Source organism: Rosa rugosa, chromosome 1, assembly GCF_958449725.1.
Source record: "Rosa rugosa chromosome 1, drRosRugo1.1, whole genome shotgun sequence".
Lineage (NCBI taxonomy): Eukaryota > Viridiplantae > Streptophyta > Magnoliopsida > Rosales > Rosaceae > Rosa > Rosa rugosa.
The window spans coordinates 22691048-22713206 of NC_084820.1; the positions used below are offsets into that span (position 1 = coordinate 22691048).

The 22159-nt window shown below is 39.2% G+C and overlaps 1 protein-coding gene and 2 long non-coding RNA genes across 3 annotated transcripts; all 3 read left to right on the plus strand.

Annotated features, from left to right (window-relative positions):
• The first annotated feature begins 8168 nt into the window (after positions 1–8168).
• LOC133714731 (uncharacterized) lies at positions 8169–11936 on the plus strand. Its single transcript, XR_009848912.1, has 3 exons — positions 8169–8773; positions 9458–9534; positions 10414–11936. It is a non-coding gene; the product is annotated as an uncharacterized LOC133714731 (long non-coding RNA).
• Positions 11937–13175: 1239 nt separating this feature from the next.
• On the plus strand, positions 13176–17771 carry LOC133715262 (uncharacterized). Its single transcript, XR_009849106.1, has 3 exons — positions 13176–15975; positions 16660–16736; positions 17616–17771. It is a non-coding gene; the product is annotated as an uncharacterized LOC133715262 (long non-coding RNA).
• A 2127-nt stretch (positions 17772–19898) lies between these two features.
• LOC133715751 (uncharacterized) lies at positions 19899–21080 on the plus strand. Its single transcript, XM_062142741.1, has 4 exons — positions 19899–20080; positions 20244–20336; positions 20421–20519; positions 20691–21080. The coding sequence occupies exons 2-4, from the start codon at positions 20316–20318 to the stop codon at positions 21033–21035; spliced, it is 465 nt and encodes a 154-aa protein (XP_061998725.1). The 5' UTR covers positions 19899–20080; positions 20244–20315; the 3' UTR covers positions 21036–21080.
• The last annotated feature ends 1079 nt before the right edge of the window (positions 21081–22159 follow it).

A 22159-nucleotide genomic window follows, 5' to 3' on the forward strand; every position in this document is an offset into this window, starting at 1 on the left:
GTAGTCTGAACAAAATGCTTTAGGCTTCACAGTTATAGACTTGGTATCCTAGCCCTATATAATAGCACTACACATTCATAATACTTTGCTATGAAAAGGAATGATTTCTTTTTGTGTGTTTTAATTTATAGATTTATCTGCTAGCCCTATATATGCTTGGACAGCTTGGTTCAGTGATTAAATTATTAGGTTTCTCTGAAAAGAATTACAATTAATAACCAACCAAATATTTTGTTATAACGTACTTATATATTTAGCAGTTATAACAACAGTTGCCATAATGTGTCTTCAAACTTTTAAGAAGCGGTTGACTATTGCTACAACTGACGAGCTAAGTGATATTGTAATGTCAGCGAATATTCAAAGGCCTACTTTAGGTACGCATTGTATTATCTTTGTTAGAATTAGAGAACAAGTTATTATGTGATTCACTGATCAAAACTTCTGTTAAAGGTTTAGAAAGAGAAGAGCGGCGAAAGACAAGACAATTGCATTCTAAGAAGCTACATTCCCAACTCAATCGTAGAATACCCATCACTTTGATACAACATAATGGAAGACCCACAGGTCCATATGCAGAACTATTTGTGAATGATATCAGCTTAATAGTTAGGAACCTTGCACCTCTGAATGTAGAAAAGTGGAACGACATTGGATCAACTGATGTGACTAAGATGATTGAAAGAATAACCGTGAGCAATAATTTCTTATTTCTCAAAAACTTTACATTTTTGTTTTTCGTTAATAATTTTTTTACATTTATACTAGTATTCTATTTAACAGAGTTAACTAAAATGTATGCAGAGCAAGTTCGACATTAATATGTCCCTCCCTTGGGTCGACTACTATGTAAACAAGATGTGTATGGCAGCATTTTTAAAATTCCGTTATGATCTAAAGAAGCATTTTGAGAAATTCCCAACAGTAGATTGTAATACCCGAAAAAATCCAAATTAAATTCCGTGGATTTTTAGAAATGATTTCACGATAGTAGGAGCGAGTACGAAGCTTGGAGAAGTCGTGGAATTAGTTCGAACGATTTTATTTTCAAAACGAACGTTTTTAGGGGGTCAACAAAGTTGACTTTTTATACGTTCAAAATTTGGGAAAACTTCCTTCATGAAAGTTGTAGAGCTCGTCGATACGAGTTCGTGGACATGTGGAACGCAATATTCGGAGTTCGTATGATTAAGTTATGAATATTTTAAAATTGGGTTTTTTCTATAAATAGAGAAATTTTCCAAATTCTTTCATTAAGGACGAAACTTTTCCCTTTTTGCTAAATAGTCCCTCCGGTTCTCTCTCTCTCTCGATCGAAAACCCTCAGACCCGGAACTATTCGACTGACCCGACCCGGACCCATCTCCGGCCTCCGGCCCTCCTTGTGATCGCCGCAAGCCGCCCAGTCGCCTGGTGCCACTGTCTTGCACCGCCGTTGCCCCCAAACCTGGATCGAAGCGACCCCAGGCGAAGTAACCGACCCGACCGGATCTCATCGACGCCGGCGTTGCACGGGCCGATCCTCCCCATTTTCGTGATCTCCTCCTTCCCCTGATCATCCTCATATCCTCCTTGCTTGACGATTTGGAGTGTGGAGTGAAAGATCACGAGTTGAAGATTTCGACGTCCCTGATTCAATCTAGAATCTGATCAGACGCACGAGATTAATCCAACTTCAACGCTTGATCTAGGACGATCTAGGCCGAACCAGGCTTAGCTCCAGGTATGAAAGTCGACCACCCTTTCATTTTGAACCAGTTTGTAGTTGGTCACTTTGCCATCTGAGGTGGTTGACCGGCGTTGACCGCCGCGTTGACCGCCCACTGACCACCGTTTGTGGCGGCGCATCAGACCATATTTCGAGTTTTCATTATCTAGGCGATGATCTATGCATCCATACGAGCGTTTTGATATATAACATGGTCATGTTAGAAAAAGTTGATAAATAGTGGATTTACGTTTTGACGTTACTATTTAACGTTTTTACGTTTATCTTCGGGTTACGATCTGTGAAGATCTGACCATCGGTTTTGCTTCAATTTTGGATATGTTGATCGTATGACTGTCCCGGTGACCTTGTGAGGTCACGGGCGAAGATCCGACCGTTGGATCTTCGTATAATTGAGAAATAGTGATTCGGAAGGCGATTCGTGAGAATCTGACCGTCGGATTTTCATATAATTTTGTGGAGATGTTAGTAAAGGCGATTCAGGAAGATCTGACCGTTGGATCTTCGTGATAATTTTGGAGGATGATCCTAAAGGCGATCCGTGAGGATCCGACCGTTGGATCATCATTAAATTCAGATCCGACCGTTGGATCATCGTTTAATTTGAATCTGAGCGTTGGATCGTCGTTTAATTACATATTTGAGTTGTTGGCTAAGTCAAGATCATTATTGGACTAGGTGATTGACGGTTTGAGTTGGTGGACGATTGTGGATCGTATTTTGAGCTGAATTGAAGACGCAGCGGGATTATCGAGGTGAGTAAACCTCACGTGGTTCATATTACGAACCCAATACAATTAATTGCTTTATTTTGTTGCAATCATATGAACTATTGTTGGTGTTACTAGACATTCCTGTGTGAATGTCTGTATATATATTATTACGTGAAATAATATGTATTGTTGGAGTTGTGTTGAGTTATTGTTGAGAAACAATATATTGTGAGAGATATTGAGTTTATTGTTGAGAAACAATATATTGTGAGAGGTGTTGAGTTTTATTGTTGAGGAACAATAAATTGTTGTGATCTGTGGAGATCACTAGGTCACGAGGTGACCATGGCATCTATTAGTGAATCACGCTCTCGTACCGGGCTGGTGGTTATTAATAGTATTAAATCGTAATCACGTCTGTGGCCGGACGAGTGGTTACGTTCAGTTAGAGCTCTAGTCTGTCTGCCAAATGTGGAGTGAACTTATGAGTGAAATTGAGAGTAACTCATAAGTGTCAATATATATATGGTAACCTTATGAGGGAAATTGAGAGTAACTCATAAGGGTCTATATATATATATGAGTCTGTCTACCAAATGTTGGGAAATCTTATGAGCGAATTTGAGAGTAACTCATAAGTGTCTATATATATATATGAGAGTGAGTGATCTTATGAGCTAAATTGAGAGTAACTCATAAGTGTCTATATATATATATGAGAGTGAGTGATCTTATGAGCTAAATTGAGAGTAACTCATAAGTGTCTATATATATATATGAGAGTGAGAAAGTAACGTGGGTTTGTGGTAGTCTTGAAATCTAATAAATCAACAGTTCTTTCTTGTTTACTCATACTGGCTGTAAAAAGCTTACCGGGTTTTGTGTTGTTGCAACTCCCGGTACACTATTCAAATTGTGTAGCGGGTAATCCTACAGGACAGGAGAACCAGGACGGTGATCGTGCGGTTAGAGCAATTGTTAGAGTTTTACAACAATTGTAAGTTGTGAGGTGTGTTATGCTCATTTGAGCTTTATAATATATTGTGAGAGTGAATTGTAATAATGAACTCGAAGTTTCGAGATTTGGTTTTTTGTAATTGTAATTATTCAGGTTTCGGATTTGAATTTATTATTCAAAATTCGGGGAGTGACAGTTTGGTATCAGAGCGTAAGGTGCATATTTGGTGATGTGTCAATACCTTCCGAGTGATGGCCCGTCTGCAGCGGATCCCCATCGTGTGCTCTTCGGTATTGGCTAAGTCATTGGGTATGCGTGAGTGTTGGGAGTTGTTTAGGCCGCTAGGTCGTTTAGGGAACGTGAATACCTTCCCTATAGTATTGACTTGGTTAATATGAATTTGTATTTGACTTATACTGTGTTTTAAGTGTTATACATGTCTTAGCCAAGCATACTATACTCCTTAGGTGATGGAGATTCGAAGGGGTTGTACTTAGAACCTTACAGTTGTCTTGTAGGTTCGTATTGGAATAAGTTCAGTGGCCGCGAGTTACAATCCTTGAGGAATAGGAACCTCTTGATTCAACTCTGTTAAGTCAACGAGGATTGTTTTATGGAAATGAGGTTCTTTTGATTGTTGAAGTGTTTGGTTGAAGACATGGTGTGGACCTATGCACGTACCTAGTGTGGATACGAGTATGAATTGTTATAAATTTTGTCTTCTTAAGTTGGACGTACAGATGTTTAGATGAGGTGTACGTATCAAGGATTAGATATCTTGTTTTATAAAGAGACGTCTTAGTGGAGTTTTGGTAATTGACATGTGATACGTGATTAAAGTGACTCTGAGGCAATTATGCTGACCTTGTGTGAGATTGAATTCTTAGTGTAGACTAAGAAGGTTGTGTGGTGATTTTATATACACTACGTGATGAACTTTTAGAAGGAAAAGTTATGAGTAAAAGTATGGGTTTTTCCCTGATGTCTATAGCAGACTTGTGAATATAGTTTTGTTCAAGTGAATGAAATTGAATTTTGAGGCCTATGTATGGTGCAGGAAGAAGCATGGAGGACATGTTAGAGTCAGGCAAGGGTTTGCCTTTGGTGATTGATTTTAGGTGATATAGTTAAACGCAATTTCAGATATTGATTTTAGTGACTTTGTTAGGTATCCATAGTGGTTCAAGTGAATTACTATGTGATATGGAGTTTGATTCGATTTCTGAATCGCTAAATGTTAGGGATTGAATTGTGGTGAGTTTTTGTTGAAGCAATTGATAGATGGAATTATCGAGATTCTATAAGAGTTGTAAGAGTAACTCTAAAAACGTGGGTTTTTCCTAGCTAACTCAGGATGTGTTTAGCTTTATAAATCCCTAATCCTATCGATGAAATTGTTGTGTTTGGTTTGACTCAGAGGATACTAGCTAGACCTCGATGCGACTTAATTGATTGTTGGATTCTTTTTGAGTGATTGTTTTTATTGCATCATTATGAAAGATGTGTGCAGTACAGTTGTTTATGGTTTTGAAAATAGTATTGGGTGACCAAGGTTCGATCCTTGGTGTTGTTGTTGGTTAAACAAACAGGAAAGAAAACATGCACACCATCTTATTGAGTTTATATTACAAAAAAAAAAAGAAAAAAAAAAAAAGAAAAAGGAAAACGAGGACTATGCTGTACTAAGCCTAGTCAGCAGCTCCGGATGGGTTGAGGCTGAGCTCAAGAGAAACTGGAGATCCACGGTTGTAACCGCCTGAGCCACCGAAATAGTAATCATGTGCACTACCTTCCTCGGAAGTAGTCTTCAGGTTACCAAAGACGTCCTCGCCGTGCACGGGGAACAGAGGAAGAGTTTGAACCTCCTGGTGATCTCCTCCTCGTTGTTGCAGGGATGTTTGTCCTCCTGTTGTGCCAAAAGAGTTGGACTGGTATTAGTGTTGAAGTGTGAGGAAGAATATGAAACAAAATTTAAATCAAGAAATCCTTCATTACCAGTAGAATAGGTGGAACCAAAGTTGAGATCAATGGATCTACCATCATCAGTAGAACTAGTGGACCCAAAATTGATGTCAATGGATCCACCAGCTGGCCCAAAATTGATGTCGATGGATCCACTAGCACCAGTAGAACCAGTGGACCCAAAATTGAGATCAATGGATCTACCAGTACCAAGAGAACTAGTTCCCATGGGCACTGGAGCAGCCTGATTACACCTATTCATCTGCTTCTCTCGAGCCCTGACGTTCTGGAACCAAAAGTAAATGTTCTTACCCTCAACATACCCATACTGGTTCAGCTGGAGACAGATCTCGTGAATCTGCTCTGTAGTTGGGCACTTAAATCCCTTGACATAGTAAAGATCCTTGAGGATTCTTATTTGTTCTGGAGTAGGAATCCACCTGGTACGGCTTCGCCAGAAATCCATGTTGGCACTACTTCCAGCTGCTTGGGTGTTTCCTCCCTCCTCTGTTGGTTGCTGTTGTTGTGGTTCCATTTGTTGCGGGGTTTGGAGCTCCATTAGTTGCAGAGTTCGTGGCTCTTGGGTCATGGGGTGAGAGGATGTGGAAATCGAGGAATACATGGTTTAGTGTTTGAGGGAGATTTTGTTAGAAGGATTGGAGTTGTTGAACTGGTGATTGGAGATCTGAGATTCTCAGAGGAAAGATGAGATCGAATCTTCAAATGGAAGAAAAGATCTGAGAAAGAAGGATTGAAGATTTGGAGGAAAAGATTGAAGATCTGAAAGTTCAGAGGAAAGATGGGATTGAATCAACTAGATGGGAGAGAAGATCAGAAGAGAAGGATTGAAATTGATGAAGAAAGGATTTGAGAAGAGAAAGGCTGAAGAGTTGAGAGAGAAAGGCTTGAGCTCGGAAGAAAATTTCTTTTCTTTTGGAGTGAACAGTTTTTCCCCAGAATGCACCTATTTATAGAACAAGGTGAGCAGATCTCCACCGTTGGATGAACGATCTCAGAATTTGAATCCACGCGTTGGATTAAAGTCATCCGAAAACCCGGAAAAGTTGTTGGCGCGTGGAGAGCGTGTAAGGGGACAGGCCGAACCTCGAGATGCTGTGGCAGACAGCTTTAGCCGAAAGCAGATTTGACTGCCGTAAATCACGGAAGGGATAAGCCGTGACACAAGTGGGCCGTACTTGGGCCTGTCTCGGATCAAGGCATCACTGTAGCTGTGGGTGGAGGCCTGATGGGCCGAGTTTCAGAAACAGTTTTGGACATGATGGGCCGAGTTTCTGAAACAGTTTTGGATGAGTTGGGCCGAATTGTTGAAACAGTTGAAACAGTTGGTTTAAATAAAAGGATTGGTATGGATAATAACGTGAGCAGCCGTGCTCGAGTGGTTGAGTGTACAGTTCGTGTACAAGAGGTCTGAGGTTCGAACCTCGCCTCTCGTTTATTTTTATTATGTTCGTTTATGACATAATAAGTATAAAATTTGTACACATTATATTAAGCACAGCTTGTGCTCCAGTGGTTGGGGGACAAAGGTTTCGTGCGGCAGGTTGAGGTTTCGAACCTTGCCTTCCCCGTTATTTTATTTATGTCACTTATGACATAATAAATATAACACGTGAGCATATATTAATGAAGGCAGCTCTTGCTTCAGTGGTTGGGAGCAAAACCTTCGTGTTTGAGGTCGGGAGTTCGAACCCTACCTCTTACAAATATTTTTGGGTCTCGTATATGCTTGATATACGGATGTATATACGGTATGTATACGTATATACGGTATGTACGGTATACATACGTATATACGGTCTGTACAGTATGCATACGTATATACAGTTGTACGGTATGCATACGTATACACGATCTGTACGGTATGTATACGTATATACGGTATGTACAATTTCATACCGTAGCCGAGCTGGAAGTTGGTGGGCCGATTGGTAGGTCCAAATAGTAAGCCCAATTGTTCGGCCCGAATAGTAGGCCCAAATGTTAAACCCAAAGTGGTTTGGGCCGGTTCGAAATGTGGATGGTCCGATTTCTTCAGGCCCAATTGGCCAGCCCTAGTACTTAGCCTAAGGATTGAGCAAGCCCAAGTCATCATCATTGGGTGACATAATTAATTGGCGTGCTTTTGGGGATGATTTGTTTTGAGTGATGCATCTCTATGGTTGTGAAGAGTGGTGCATGCTTAAGTTTTACTATGGAGATTTACCGTGATGCTAATTGAGTAGCGAAACACTTTGTGAGAGTGTTTACTGTGCTTGTATGCCAGCACAGAGTGATGATCTATGTGAAGATCTATGTGATGATCTATGTGAAGATCTATGTGAGGATCTATGAGATGATCCATGTGATGATTTTGTGTAATTGATGTGGATTGATGTTGAACAGTTGTGTTGTGCGTTTACGTTTGTGATGAAAGGATTTAGTGGCCATAGGAATGTATTTTTATACAAAGGGTTGAGGCTCTGTAGATTACTACAGATTTGGAAAAGATGGAGATTCTATGGTTAGGTCAACCTTAATCGAGAGGAATTGACTTACGCTCAAATTTCGGGACGAAATTTCTTTAAGGAGGGTAGATTGTAATACCCGAAAAAATCCAAATTAAATTCCGTGGATTTTTAGAAATGATTTCACGATAGTAGGAGCGAGTACGAAGCTTGGAGAAGTCGTGGAATTAGTTCGAACGATTTTATTTTCAAAACGAACGTTTTTAGGGGGTCAACAAAGTTGACTTTTTATACGTTCAAAATTTGGGAAAACTTCCTTCATGAAAGTTGTAGAGCTCGTCGATACGAGTTCGTGGACATGTGGAACGCATTATTCGGAGTTCGTATGATTATGTTATGAATTTTTGAAATTTGGGAATTTTCTATAAATAGAGAAATTTTCCGAATTCTTTCTTTAAGGACAAAAAAATGGGAAATTTGCGTTTTGGCCCCCAGCTCTCTCCGTTCTCTCTCTCGTGCGTCCCTCAGACCCGACGGGTCGCGACCGACCCGACCCGGTCGGAAAGCCCACTTCCCGGACGCCACCGCCACCGGACCCGCACCAGACCGGCGCGCCTTGCCGAGCATAGCTGCTCTGTGGCCTCGCCCCGCCCCGCCGCTGCCTCCAAGCCGAGATCAAAGCCCGACCCAAGTGCAAAACGGACCCAGCCGGAAAACCACTTTTCCGGCGTTGCATGGGCCGATCGTTCCCATTTTCGTGATCTCCTCCTCCCCCTGATCATCCCCATATAGGCCTTGCTTGACGATTTGGAGTGTGGAGTGAAAGATCACAAGTTGAAGATTTCGACGTCCCTGATTCAATCTGGAATCTGATCAGACGCACGAGATTAATCCAACTTCAACGCTTGATCTAGGACGATCTAGGCCGAACCAGGCTTAGCTCCAGGTATGAAAGTCGACCACCCTTTCATTTTGAACCAGTTTGTAGTTGGTCACTTTGCCATCTGAGGTGGTTGACCGGCGTTGACCGCCGCGTTGACCGCCCACTGACCACCGCTTGTGGCGGCGCATCAGACCATATTTCGAGTTTTCATTATCTAGGCGATGATCTATGCATCCATACGAGCGTTTTGATATATAACATGGTCATGTTAGAAAAAGTTGATAAATAGTGGATTTACGTTTTGACGTTACTATTTAACGTTTTTACGTTTATCTTCGGTTTACGATCTGTGAAGATCTGACCATCGGTTTTGCTTCAATTTTGGATATGTTGATCGTATGACTGTCCCGGTGACCTTGTGAGGTCACGGGCGAAGATCCGACCGTTGGATCTTCGTATAATTGAGAAATAGTGATTCGGAAGGCGATTCGTGAGAATCTGACCGTCGGATTTTCATATAATTTTGTGGAGATGTTAGTAAAGGCGATTCAGGAAGATCTGACCGTTGGATCTTCGTGATAATTTTGGAGGATGATCCTAAAGGCGATCCGTGAGGATCCGACCGTTGGATCATCATTAAATTCAGATCCGACCGTTGGATCATCGTTTAATTTGAATCTGAGCGTTGGATCGTCGTTTAATTACATATTTGAGTTGTTGGCTAAGTCAAGATCATTATTGGACTAGGTGATTGACGGTTTGAGTTGGTGGACGATTGTGGATCGTATTTTGAGCTGAATTGAAGACGCAGCGGGATTATCGAGGTGAGTAAACCTCACGTGGTTCATATTACGAACCCAATACAATTAATTGCTTTATTTTGTTGCAATCATATGAACTATTGTTGGTGTTACTAGACATTCCTGTGTGAATGTCTGTATATATATTATTACGTGAAATAATATGTATTGTTGGAGTTGTGTTGAGTTATTGTTGAGAAACAATATATTGTGAGAGATATTGAGTTTATTGTTGAGAAACAATATATTGTGAGAGGTGTTGAGTTTTATTGTTGAGAAACAATAAATTGTTGTGATCTGTGGAGATCACTAGGTCACGAGGTGACCATGGCATCTATTAGTGAATCACGCTCTCGTACCGGGCTGGTGGTTATTAATAGTATTAAATCGTAATCACGTCTGTGGCCGGACGAGTGGTTACGTTCAGTTAGAGCTCTAGTCTGTCTGCCAAATGTGGAGTGACCTTATGAGTGAAATTGAGAGTAACTCATAAGTGTCAATATATATATGGTAACCTTATGAGGGAAATTGAGAGTAACTCATAAGGGTCTATATATATATATGAGTCTGTCTACCAAATGTTGGGAAATCTTATGAGCGAATTTGAGAGTAACTCATAAGTGTCTATATATATATATGAGAGTGAGGGATCTTATGAGCTAAATTGAGAGTAACTCATAAGTGTCTACATATATATATGAGAGTGAGTGATCTTATGAGCTAAATTGAGAGTAACTCATAAGTGTCTATATATATATATGAGAGTGAGAAAGTAACGTGGGTTTGTGGTAGTCTTGAAATCTAATAAATCAACAGTTCTTTCTTGTTTACTCATACTGGCTGTAAAAAGCTTACCGGGTTTTGTGTTGTTGCAACTCCCGGTACACTATTCAAATTGTGTAGCGGGTAATCCTACAGGACAGGAGAACCAGGACGGTGATCGTGCGGTTAGAGCAATTGTTAGAGTTTTACAACAATTGTAAGTTGTGAGGTGTGTTATGCTCATTTGAGCTTTATAATATATTGTGAGAGTGAATTGTAATAATGAACTCGAAGTTTCGAGATTTGTTTTTTTTGTAATTGTAATTATTCAGGTTTCGGATTTGAATTTATCATTCAAAATCCGGGGCGTGACAGTTTGGTATCAGAGCGTAAGGTGCATATTTGGTGATGTGTCAATACCTTTCGAGTGATGGCCCGTCTGCAGCGGATCCCCATCGTGTGCTCTTCGGTATTGGCTAAGTCATTGGGTATGCGTGAGTGTTGGGAGTTGTTTAGGCCGCTAGGTTGTTTAGGGAACGTGAATACCTTCCCTATAGTATTGACTTGGTTAATATGAAATTGTATTTGACTTATACTGTGTTTTAAGTGTTATACATGTATTAGCCAAGCATACTATACTCCTTAGGTGATGGATATTCGAAGGGGTTGTACTTAGAACCTTACAGTTGTCTTGTAGGTTCGTATGGGAATAAGTTCAGTGGCCGCAAGTTACAATCCTTGAGGAATAGGAACCTCTTGATTCAACTCTGTTAAGTCAACGAGGATTGTTGTATGGAAGTGAGGTTCTTTTGGATGTTGAAGTGTTGGTTGAAGGCATGATGTGGACCTATGCACGTACCTAGTGTGGATACGAGTATTAATGGATAGAAAGTTTGTCTTCTTAAGTTGGACGTACATATGTTTTTAGATGAGATGTACATGTCAAATAATAGATATCTTGTTTTGTAATGAGATGTCCTTGTGGAGTTTGTTAGTAGGGTTGAGGTTAGGGAAGAAATTATTGTGGTTACTTCTTCCTTGTGCTTGTAAGTTGTTAAGCAGGGTTTGAGGTGCGAGACAAGAATTTTATTTTGTGCTCGATGGTTAGAGATGAGAGACCATTGTTTTGGGTTGTCGTTGAGTACTATAATTCCTTCAGAATCAGGATTGTTGGTAGAATTGGAATTAGTAGTAGTTTTGGTGATTCGGAATTTGAATTGAGTTCGTGAGATATGTCTTATATACGTGGTTGATGTTGCTTGCATCATTTTGGAACGATATGTTGCGATTCACAAGGAAAACTGGATTTGAAATTTATTCATTTGAACACCATGGGTTGATGACCTGACCGTGACTTGTGAATATAGTTTTGTTCAAGTGAATGAAATTGAATTTTGAGGCCTATGTATGGTGCAGGAAGAAGCATGGAGGACATGTTAGAGTCAGGCAAGGGTTTGCCTTTGGTGATTGATTTTAGGTGATATAGTTAAACGCAATTTCAGATATTGATTTTAGTGACTTTGTTAGGTATCCATAGTGGTTCAAGTGAATTACTATGTGATATGGAGTTTGATTCGATTTCTGAATCGCTAAATGTTAGGGATTGAATTGTGGTGAGTTTTTGTTGAAGCAATTGATAGATGAAATTATCGAGATTCTATAAGAGTTGTAAGAGTAACTCTAAAAACGTGGGTTTTTCCTAGCTAACTCAGGATGTGTTTAGCTTTATAAATCCCTAATCCTATCGATGAAATTGTTGTGTTTGGTTTGACTCAGAGGATACTAGCTAGACCTCGATGCGACTTAATTGATTGTTGGATTCTTTTTGAGTGATTGTTTTTATTGCATCATTATGAAAGATGTGTGCAGTAGAGTTGTTTATGGTTTTGAAAATTGTATTGGGTGACCAAGGTTCGATCCTTGGTGTTGTTGTTGGTTAAACAAAAAGAAGAAACAACATGCACACCATCTTATTGATTTATTATTACAAAAAGGAAATTGGAACTACGCTATACTAAGCCTAATCAGCAGCTCCGGATGGGTTGAGGCTGAGCTCAAGAGAAACGTTTGAGCCACTGTGGTAACCGCCTGAGCCACCAGAATAGTAACCAAAAGCGCTACCTTCCTCGGAAGTAGTCTTCAGGTTACCAAAGACGTCCTCGCCGTGCACGGGGAACAGAGGAAGAGTTTGAACCTCCTGGTGATCTCCTCCTCGTTGTTGCAGGGATGTTTGTCCTCCTGTTGTGCCAAAAGAGTTGTACTGGTATTAGTGTTGAAGTGTGAGGAAGAATACGAAACAAAATTTAAGTAAATAAATCCTTCATTACCAGTAGAATAGGTGGAACCAAAGTTGAGATCAATGGATCTACCATCATCAGTAGAACTAGTGGACCCAAAATTGATGTCAATGGATCCACCAGCTGGCCCAAAATTGATGTCGATGGATCCACCAGCACCAGTAGAACCAGTGGACCCAAAATTGAGATCAATGGATCTACCAGTACCAAGAGAACTAGTTCTCATGGGCACTGGAGCAGCCTGATTACACCTATTCATCTGCTTCTCTCGAGCCCTGACGTTCTGGAACCAAAAGTAAATGTTCTTACCCTCAACATACCCATACTGGTTCAGCTGGAGACAGATCTCGTGAATCTGCTCTGTAGTTGGGCACTTAAATCCCTTGACATAGTAAAGATCCTTGAGGATTCTTATTTGTTCTGGAGTAGGAATCCACCTGGTACGGCTTCGCCAGAAATCCATGTTGGCACTACTTCCAGCTGCTTGGGTGTTTCCTCCCTCCTCTGTTGGTTGCTGTTGTTGTGGTTCCATTTGTTGCGGGGTTTGGAGCTCCATTAGTTGCAGAGTTCGTGGCTCTTGGGTCATGGGGTGAGAGGATGTGGAAATCGAGGAATACATGGTTTAGTGTTTGAGGGAGATTTTGTTAGAAGGATTGGAGTTGTTGAACTGGTGATTGGAGATCTGAGATTCTCAGAGGAAAGATGAGATCGAATCTTCAAATGGAAGAAAAGATCTGAGAAAGAAGGATTGAAGATTTGGAGGAAAATATTGAAGATCTGAAAGTTCAGAGGAAAGATGGGATTGAATCAACTAGATGGGAGAGAAGATCAGAAGAGAAGGATTGAAATTGATGAAGAAAGGATTTGAGAAGAGAAAGGCTGAAGAGTTGAGAGAGAAAGACTTGAGCTCGGAAGAAAATTTCTTTTCTTTTGGAGTGAACAGTTTTTCTCCAGAATGCACCTATTTATAGAACAAGGTGAGCAGATCTCCACCGTTGGATGAACGATCTCAGAATTTGAATCCACGCGTTGGATTAAAGTCGCCCCGAAAACCGGAAAAGCTGTTGGCGCGTGTTGAGCGTGTAAGGGGACCGAGGGAATCTCGAGGCGCTGTGGCAGACAGCTGTAGCCGAAAGCAGATTTGACTTTCCGTAAATCACGGAAGAGACGTGTCGTGGCACGTGGAGTGTACCGACAGTTTGTGTTTATTCTATTGCTTTTGATAGAATAAATAAAAGAATTGTGAGGACAACAGCGAGAGCAGCTGGTGCTCTAGTGGTTGAAGAGCAAAGCTCTTGTACAAGAGGTCAGAGGTTCGAACCTTGCCTCTCGTTTATTTTTATTATGTTCGCTTATGACATAATAAGTAAAACATTTGTACACATTATATTAAGCACAGCTTGTGCTCCAGTGGTTGGTGGGCAAAGCCCTTGTGCAGCAGGTTAAGGTTTCGAACCTTGCCTCCCCCGTTATTTTATTTATGTCGCTTATGACATAATAAATATAACACGTGAGCATATATTAATGAAGGCAGCTCTTGCTTCAGTGGTTGGGAGCAAAACCTTCGTGTTTGAGGTCGGGAGTTCGAACCTTACCTCTTACAAATATTTTTGGATCTCGTATATGCTTGATATACGGACGTATATACGGTATGTACGGTATACATACGTATATACGGTCTGTACGGTATGTATACTTATATACAGTTGTACAGTATGCATACGTATATACGGTCTGTACGGTATGCATACGAATATACAGTTGTACGGTATGCATACGTATATACGATCTGTACGGTATGCATACGTATATACGGTATGTACAATTTCATACCGTAGCCGAGCTGGAAGTTGGTGGGCCGATTGGTAGGCCCAAATAGTAAGCCCAAATAGTAAGCCCAAATAGTAAGCCCAAATAGTAAGCCCGAATGGTAGGCCCAAATGGTAGGCCCAAATGGTAAGCCCAATTGTTCGGCCCGAATAGTAGGCCCAAATGTTAAACCCAAAGTGGTTTGGGCCGGTTCGAAATGTGGATGGTCCGATTTCTTCAGGCCCAATTGGCCAGCCCTAGTGCTTAGCCCAAGGATTGAGCAAGCCCAAGTCATCATCATTGGGTGACATAATTTATTGGCGTGCTTTTGGGGATGATTTGTTTTGAGTGATGCATCTCTATGGTTGTGAAGAGTGGTGCATGCTTAAGTTTTACTATGGAGATTTACCGTGATGCTAATTGAGTAGCGAAACACTTTGTGGGAGTGTTTACTGTGCTTGTATGCCAGTACAGAGTGATGATCTATGTGAAGATCTATGTGATGATCTATGTGAAGATCTATGTGAGGATCTATGAGATGATCCATGTGACGATTTTGTGTATGTGATGTGGAGTGTTGTTGAGCAGTTGTTGTGTGAGTTTACGTTTGTGATGAAAGGATTTTAGTGGCCATAGGAATGTATTTTTATACAAGGGCTGTGGCTTTGTAGATTACTACAGATTTGGAAAAGATGGAGATTCTATAGTTAGGTCAACCTTAATCGAGAGGAATTGACTTACGCTTAAATTTCGGGACGAAATTTCTTTAAGGAGGGTAGACTGTAATACCCCGGAAAATCCAAATTAAATTCCATGGTTTTTTAGAAATGATTTCACGATAGTAGGAGCGAGTACGAAGCTTGGAGAAGTTGTGGAATTAGTTCGAACGGTTTTATTTTCGAAAACGAACGTTTTTAGGGGGTCAACAAAGTTGACTTTTTATACGTTCAAAATTTGGGAAAACTTCCTTCATGAAAGTTGTAGAGCTCGTCGATACGAGTTCGTGGACATGTGGAACGCATTATTCGGAGTTCGTATGATTATGTTATGAATTTTTGAAATTTGGGAATTTTCTATAAATAGAGAAATTTTCCGAATTCTTTCTTTAAGGACAAAAAAATGGGAAATTTGCGTTTTGGCCCCCAGCTCTCTCCGTTCTCTCTCTCGTGCGTCCCTCAGACCCGACGGGTCGCGACCGACCCGACCCGGTCGGAAAGCCCACTTCCCGGACGCCACCGCCACCGGACCCGCACCAGACCGGCGCGCCTTGCCGAGCATAGCTGCTCTGTGGCCTCGCCCCGCCCCGCCGCTGCCTCCAAGCCGAGATCAAAGCCCGACCCAAGTGCAAAACGGACCCAGCCGGAAAACCACTTTTCCGGCGTTGCATGGGCCGATCGTTCCCATTTTCGTGATCTCCTCCTCCCCCTGATCATCCCCATATAGGCCTTGCTTGACGATTTGGAGTGTGGAGTGAAAGATCACAAGTTGAAGATTTCGACGTCCCTGATTCAATCTGGAATCTGATCAGACGCACGAGATTAATCCAACTTCAACGCTTGATCTAGGACGATCTAGGCCGAACCAGGCTTAGCTCCAGGTATGAAAGTCGACCACCCTTTCATTTTGAACCAGTTTGTAGTTGGTCACTTTGCCATCTGAGGTGGTTGACCGGCGTTGACCGCCGCGTTGACCGCCCACTGACCACCGCTTGTGGCGGCGCATCAGACCATATTTCGAGTTTTCATTATCTAGGCGATGATCTATGCATCCATACGAGCGTTTTGATATATAACATGGTCATGTTAGAAAAAGTTGATAAATAGTGGATTTACGTTTTGACGTTACTATTTAACGTTTTTACGTTTATCTTCGGTTTACGATCTGTGAAGATCTGACCATCGGTTTTGCTTCAATTTTGGATATGTTGATCGTATGACTGTCCCGGTGACCTTGTGAGGTCACGGGCGAAGATCCGACCGTTGGATCTTCGTATAATTGAGAAATAGTGATTCGGAAGGCGATTCGTGAGAATCTGACCGTCGGATTTTCATATAATTTTGTGGAGATGTTAGTAAAGGCGATTCAGGAAGATCTGACCGTTGGATCTTCGTGATAATTTTGGAGGATGATCCTAAAGGCGATCCGTGAGGATCCGACCGTTGGATCATCATTAAATTCAGATCCGACCGTTGGATCATCGTTTAATTTGAATCTGAGCGTTGGATCGTCGTTTAATTACATATTTGAGTTGTTGGCTAAGTCAAGATCATTATTGGACTAGGTGATTGACGGTTTGAGTTGGTGGACGATTGTGGATCGTATTTTGAGCTGAATTGAAGACGCAGCGGGATTATCGAGGTGAGTAAACCTCACGTGGTTCATATTACGAACCCAATACAATTAATTGCTTTATTTTGTTGCAATCATATGAACTATTGTTGGTGTTACTAGACATTCCTGTGTGAATGTCTGTATATATATTATTACGTGAAATAATATGTATTGTTGGAGTTGTGTTGAGTTATTGTTGAGAAACAATATATTGTGAGAGATATTGAGTTTATTGTTGAGAAACAATATATTGTGAGAGGTGTTGAGTTTTATTGTTGAGAAACAATAAATTGTTGTGATCTGTGGAGATCACTAGGTCACGAGGTGACCATGGCATCTATTAGTGAATCACGCTCTCGTACCGGGCTGGTGGTTATTAATAGTATTAAATCGTAATCACGTCTGTGGCCGGACGAGTGGTTACGTTCAGTTAGAGCTCTAGTCTGTCTGCCAAATGTGGAGTGACCTTATGAGTGAAATTGAGAGTAACTCATAAGTGTCAATATATATATGGTAACCTTATGAGGGAAATTGAGAGTAACTCATAAGGGTCTATATATATATATGAGTCTGTCTACCAAATGTTGGGAAATCTTATGAGCGAATTTGAGAGTAACTCATAAGTGTCTATATATATATATGAGAGTGAGGGATCTTATGAGCTAAATTGAGAGTAACTCATAAGTGTCTACATATATATATGAGAGTGAGTGATCTTATGAGCTAAATTGAGAGTAACTCATAAGTGTCTATATATATATATGAGAGTGAGAAAGTAACGTGGGTTTGTGGTAGTCTTGAAATCTAATAAATCAACAGTTCTTTCTTGTTTACTCATACTGGCTGTAAAAAGCTTACCGGGTTTTGTGTTGTTGCAACTCCCGGTACACTATTCAAATTGTGTAGCGGGTAATCCTACAGGACAGGAGAACCAGGACGGTGATCGTGCGGTTAGAGCAATTGTTAGAGTTTTACAACAATTGTAAGTTGTGAGGTGTGTTATGCTCATTTGAGCTTTATAATATATTGTGAGAGTGAATTGTAATAATGAACTCGAAGTTTCGAGATTTGTTTTTTTTGTAATTGTAATTATTCAGGTTTCGGATTTGAATTTATCATTCAAAATCCGGGGCGTGACAGTAAACCTCACGTGGTTCATATTACGAACCCAATACAATTAATTGCTTTATTTTGTTGCAATCATATGAACTATTGTTGGTGTTACTAGACATTCCTGTGTGAATGTCTGTATATATATTATTACGTGAAATAATATGTATTGTTGGAGTTGTGTTGAGTTATTGTTGAGAAACAATATATTGTGAGAGATATTGAGTTTATTGTTGAGAAACAATATATTGTGAGAGGTGTTGAGTTTTATTGTTGAGGAACAATAAATTGTTGTGATCTGTGGAGATCACTAGGTCACGAGGTGACCATGGCATCTATTAGTGAATCACGCTCTCGTACCGGGCTGGTGGTTATTAATAGTATTAAATCGTAATCACGTCTGTGGCCGGACGAGTGGTTACGTTCAGTTAGAGCTCTAGTCTGTCTGCCAAATGTGGAGTGAACTTATGAGTGAAATTGAGAGTAACTCATAAGTGTCAATATATATATGGTAACCTTATGAGGGAAATTGAGAGTAACTCATAAGGGTCTATATATATATATGAGTCTGTCTACCAAATGTTGGGAAATCTTATGAGCGAATTTGAGAGTAACTCATAAGTGTCTATATATATATATGAGAGTGAGTGATCTTATGAGCTAAATTGAGAGTAACTCATAAGTGTCTATATATATATATGAGAGTGAGTGATCTTATGAGCTAAATTGAGAGTAACTCATAAGTGTCTATATATATATATGAGAGTGAGAAAGTAACGTGGGTTTGTGGTAGTCTTGAAATCTAATAAATCAACAGTTCTTTCTTGTTTACTCATACTGGCTGTAAAAAGCTTACCGGGTTTTGTGTTGTTGCAACTCCCGGTACACTATTCAAATTGTGTAGCGGGTAATCCTACAGGACAGGAGAACCAGGACGGTGATCGTGCGGTTAGAGCAATTGTTAGAGTTTTACAACAATTGTAAGTTGTGAGGTGTGTTATGCTCATTTGAGCTTTATAATATATTGTGAGAGTGAATTGTAATAATGAACTCGAAGTTTCGAGATTTGGTTTTTTGTAATTGTAATTATTCAGGTTTCGGATTTGAATTTATTATTCAAAATTCGGGGCGTGACATAGATGAAGCACAAGCAAACAAGCCTGAAAAAGTTAAGACTCAAGCAGAATGGGATTTTCTATGTACTCGTTTTTCTAGTGAAGAGTTACAGGTATTTAGTGTTTTCTTATTAATTTTTTTTTTTCCCTAATGGCAACTTGATGAGCTTTTCCGCTTTTTGATTGTACACCATTTTATTCACATCTTTTTCTTAGACTTTGAAGGGAAGTATCTAACAATAATAATTTGATTTGTCATACTTTTTAGATCGATTCACAGAATGCTAGCAAGAAGTTACATTTGACATATCACCACAATGCTTGGTCGAAGTATTTCATATCCCATGAAAATGAGTTTGTTAGATTTGAAGAACTGAATGAGCATGCCAAAAGATTTGAGGAATTGAAGGAGGATGCCAAAAGAATTAAGGAATTGATGGCAAAATTTCCAGCTAATGACCATTAGTATAGTACTTTTATGTTGGAAAAATAAAGATTTCTCGATTTTTTTGAGTTAGTATTGATGGTTTATTTCTGGACAGTTTCGAGTTAATGATGACTTATTATAAGTAAATTCTGAGTTAATAGTATTTTACACTATTTTTCATAAATATTGACCATAGAGACTACTTCAAATTAGTATTTTGATAAAGTATGAATTATTATTTTGATCGAGTATAAATATGTATTTTTCTTTTGCTGATCCAAAAAAATAATTTTGCGTCAATCGACATGAATAAATTAATAATACAAGACAAGTTCGTATGGAGTACAAGAATTGACTAAAAATGCAACACATCAGTTTCAATTAAATAGAAAGGTCGAGAGAAAAAAAAAATCAAGAAGGTCCTCTCTGTGATTTGAACACTGAAGAATTGTGCAGACGTGCAGTAATCTTACCGACTAACAACGCATTCATTATATGGTGCTTCTGAAATATATTATACATGTGTATATATACCTTGGGTTAAGAGATATGTGAATAAATCTTTTGGAACAGTGTTTGCTAACTTCCGTTATAAGCTAAAGAAGCATTTTGAGCAATTCTCAACAAAAGAGGAAGCATTAGAAAATAAACACAAAGATGTTAGAACTGAAGAAGAATGGGCTTTTCTGTGCACTTATTTTTCTAGTGAAGATTTTCAGGTACGTACAAGATTGTTTGTTTATTCTTTTTATTTTTGCTATAGTTGATTTTCAAATACTACACTAATTTTGTTAATAATTTCTACATTTCAGTTTGCTTTTTAATGATAAGAACATAAAATTACAATTCCAAAATAATCATTTGATATGTTATACTTTCCAGATTGTTTCAGAGAAAAATTCTATTAATAGGTCACGTTTGAAATATCACCATAAAGCAGGGTCGAAGTCTTTTATGTCGCATCAAGAACAGATTGTAAGTTATCTATATAATTTTATTAATTAATATATTGTACCTATTATACATGTCTTAACAACATTTTTTTGTTTAATGCAATAGGCTGCACAATCAGGGGAGATGCTAGGTGCAATTGAACGCTTTGAAATGGAGTACAAAAGCATTAAAAAAGGTTGGGACTTGGGAGCGAAAGAATTATGGGTAAGTGACCTATTGATGTATATAATATGCATATTCATACGTAGATATGTATTTATATAAAAAACGATTACATAGATTAAGATGATGAATATACCTATAGATTACAAGAGATTATTTTGATTTACTAGGAACTAAGCATACACACTTGCATGTATTTTCTTTTATTTGCAGGATCAAATGGTTAAGATGCGAACTGAGACAACCCTTCCTGATGGGAATCGAACTATGAATGATGATGAAATATGTGCAAAGGTTCTTGGAGTAAAATCAGGCTACATCAAGGGTTGTGGTTTCGGCCCTAGGCCTCCACCATCTAGCACTTCTCGATCATCACTAGATGAAATGTCTGAGAAGAATAAAGAGTTAGAAGATAAACTTGAAGAGACCCAAGATACTATAAAGGCTCAACAAGAAAAGATTGATGCACAAAACGTGCTGATCCAAGAATTGCAGGAGCAAGGCAAAAAGTTTGAGCAGTTCATGGCAACCTTTATGAACCAACAAGCATCAAGTTAGTTATGCGTATCTAGGATTTAGTATCAATTAAACAAGTTCATTGATTTTTGGATCATTTTTAGTTCAGTATTGACTTTAGACTATTCCAATTAGTAGTTATGGTAGACAACATTATGAATTATTATTTTGTTTATTGTTTAACTAGTTTTGAATAAGAATCCTCTTTTTAGAATAAAATAATCTGTATCGCTGGCAGGTCGTATCGTAATAAGAAGACAATTGCAACAAAAATAAATTTCCTCGCTATAGATTAAAATCAATAACGACAAAAATAAATTTTCTCACTATAGATTGTAGATACTACACTGACGGAAAACACATTCCTCGTTGAGTATCTTTATCGAGAAAACTTTTTCTTCTTGAAAAAGATACATATTACGATGAAACAAAATTTCCTCGCTGAAATCAGTTTATAGAGAGGAAAAACTTCCTCGCCCAAAGCTATTTATAACGACGAAAATATTTTTGTCCCAAAAACTGTAGTCCCTACACCGACGAAAAACACATTCCTCATTGTTGAGTATCTTTATCGAGAAAACCTTTTCTCATTGAAAAGATACATTTTATGAAGAAACAAAATTTCCTCGCTGAAAATAGTTTATAGCGAAGAAAAACTTGGTCGCCCAAAGCTATTTATAACGACGAAAATATTTTCGTCCCAAAAACTGTAGTTCCAACGCCGATGGAAAACATATTCCTCGTTGTTAAGTATCTTTAACGAGAAAACTTTTTCTCGCTGAAAGAATACATGGTACAATGAAACAAAATATCCTCGCTAAAAAAAGTTTACATCGAGAAAAAGCTTCCTCACCCAAAGCTTATAACGACGAAAATTCGTCGTAGAAAAAGTAGTTTAAATATTTTATTTATTTACATTTTTTTATTTTAGTTATCATTGGCGAGGAAATAATTAATTTCGCGACGAAATCTAGTATGTCGGAAAATATATTTAACGACTATTTTCTAATCGTTGAACTTTTTTAACGAGAAAAAAGTATGGGTTTGAGTGAAGAAAGAAATTGTCGCTATAGAATAACAGCGAGACAAATAGATTTCATCACGGAAAGGGTTTGACGAGGACATTGTTTTTTCGTCGCTGAACCTTTTCTTGACGAGCATTCTCC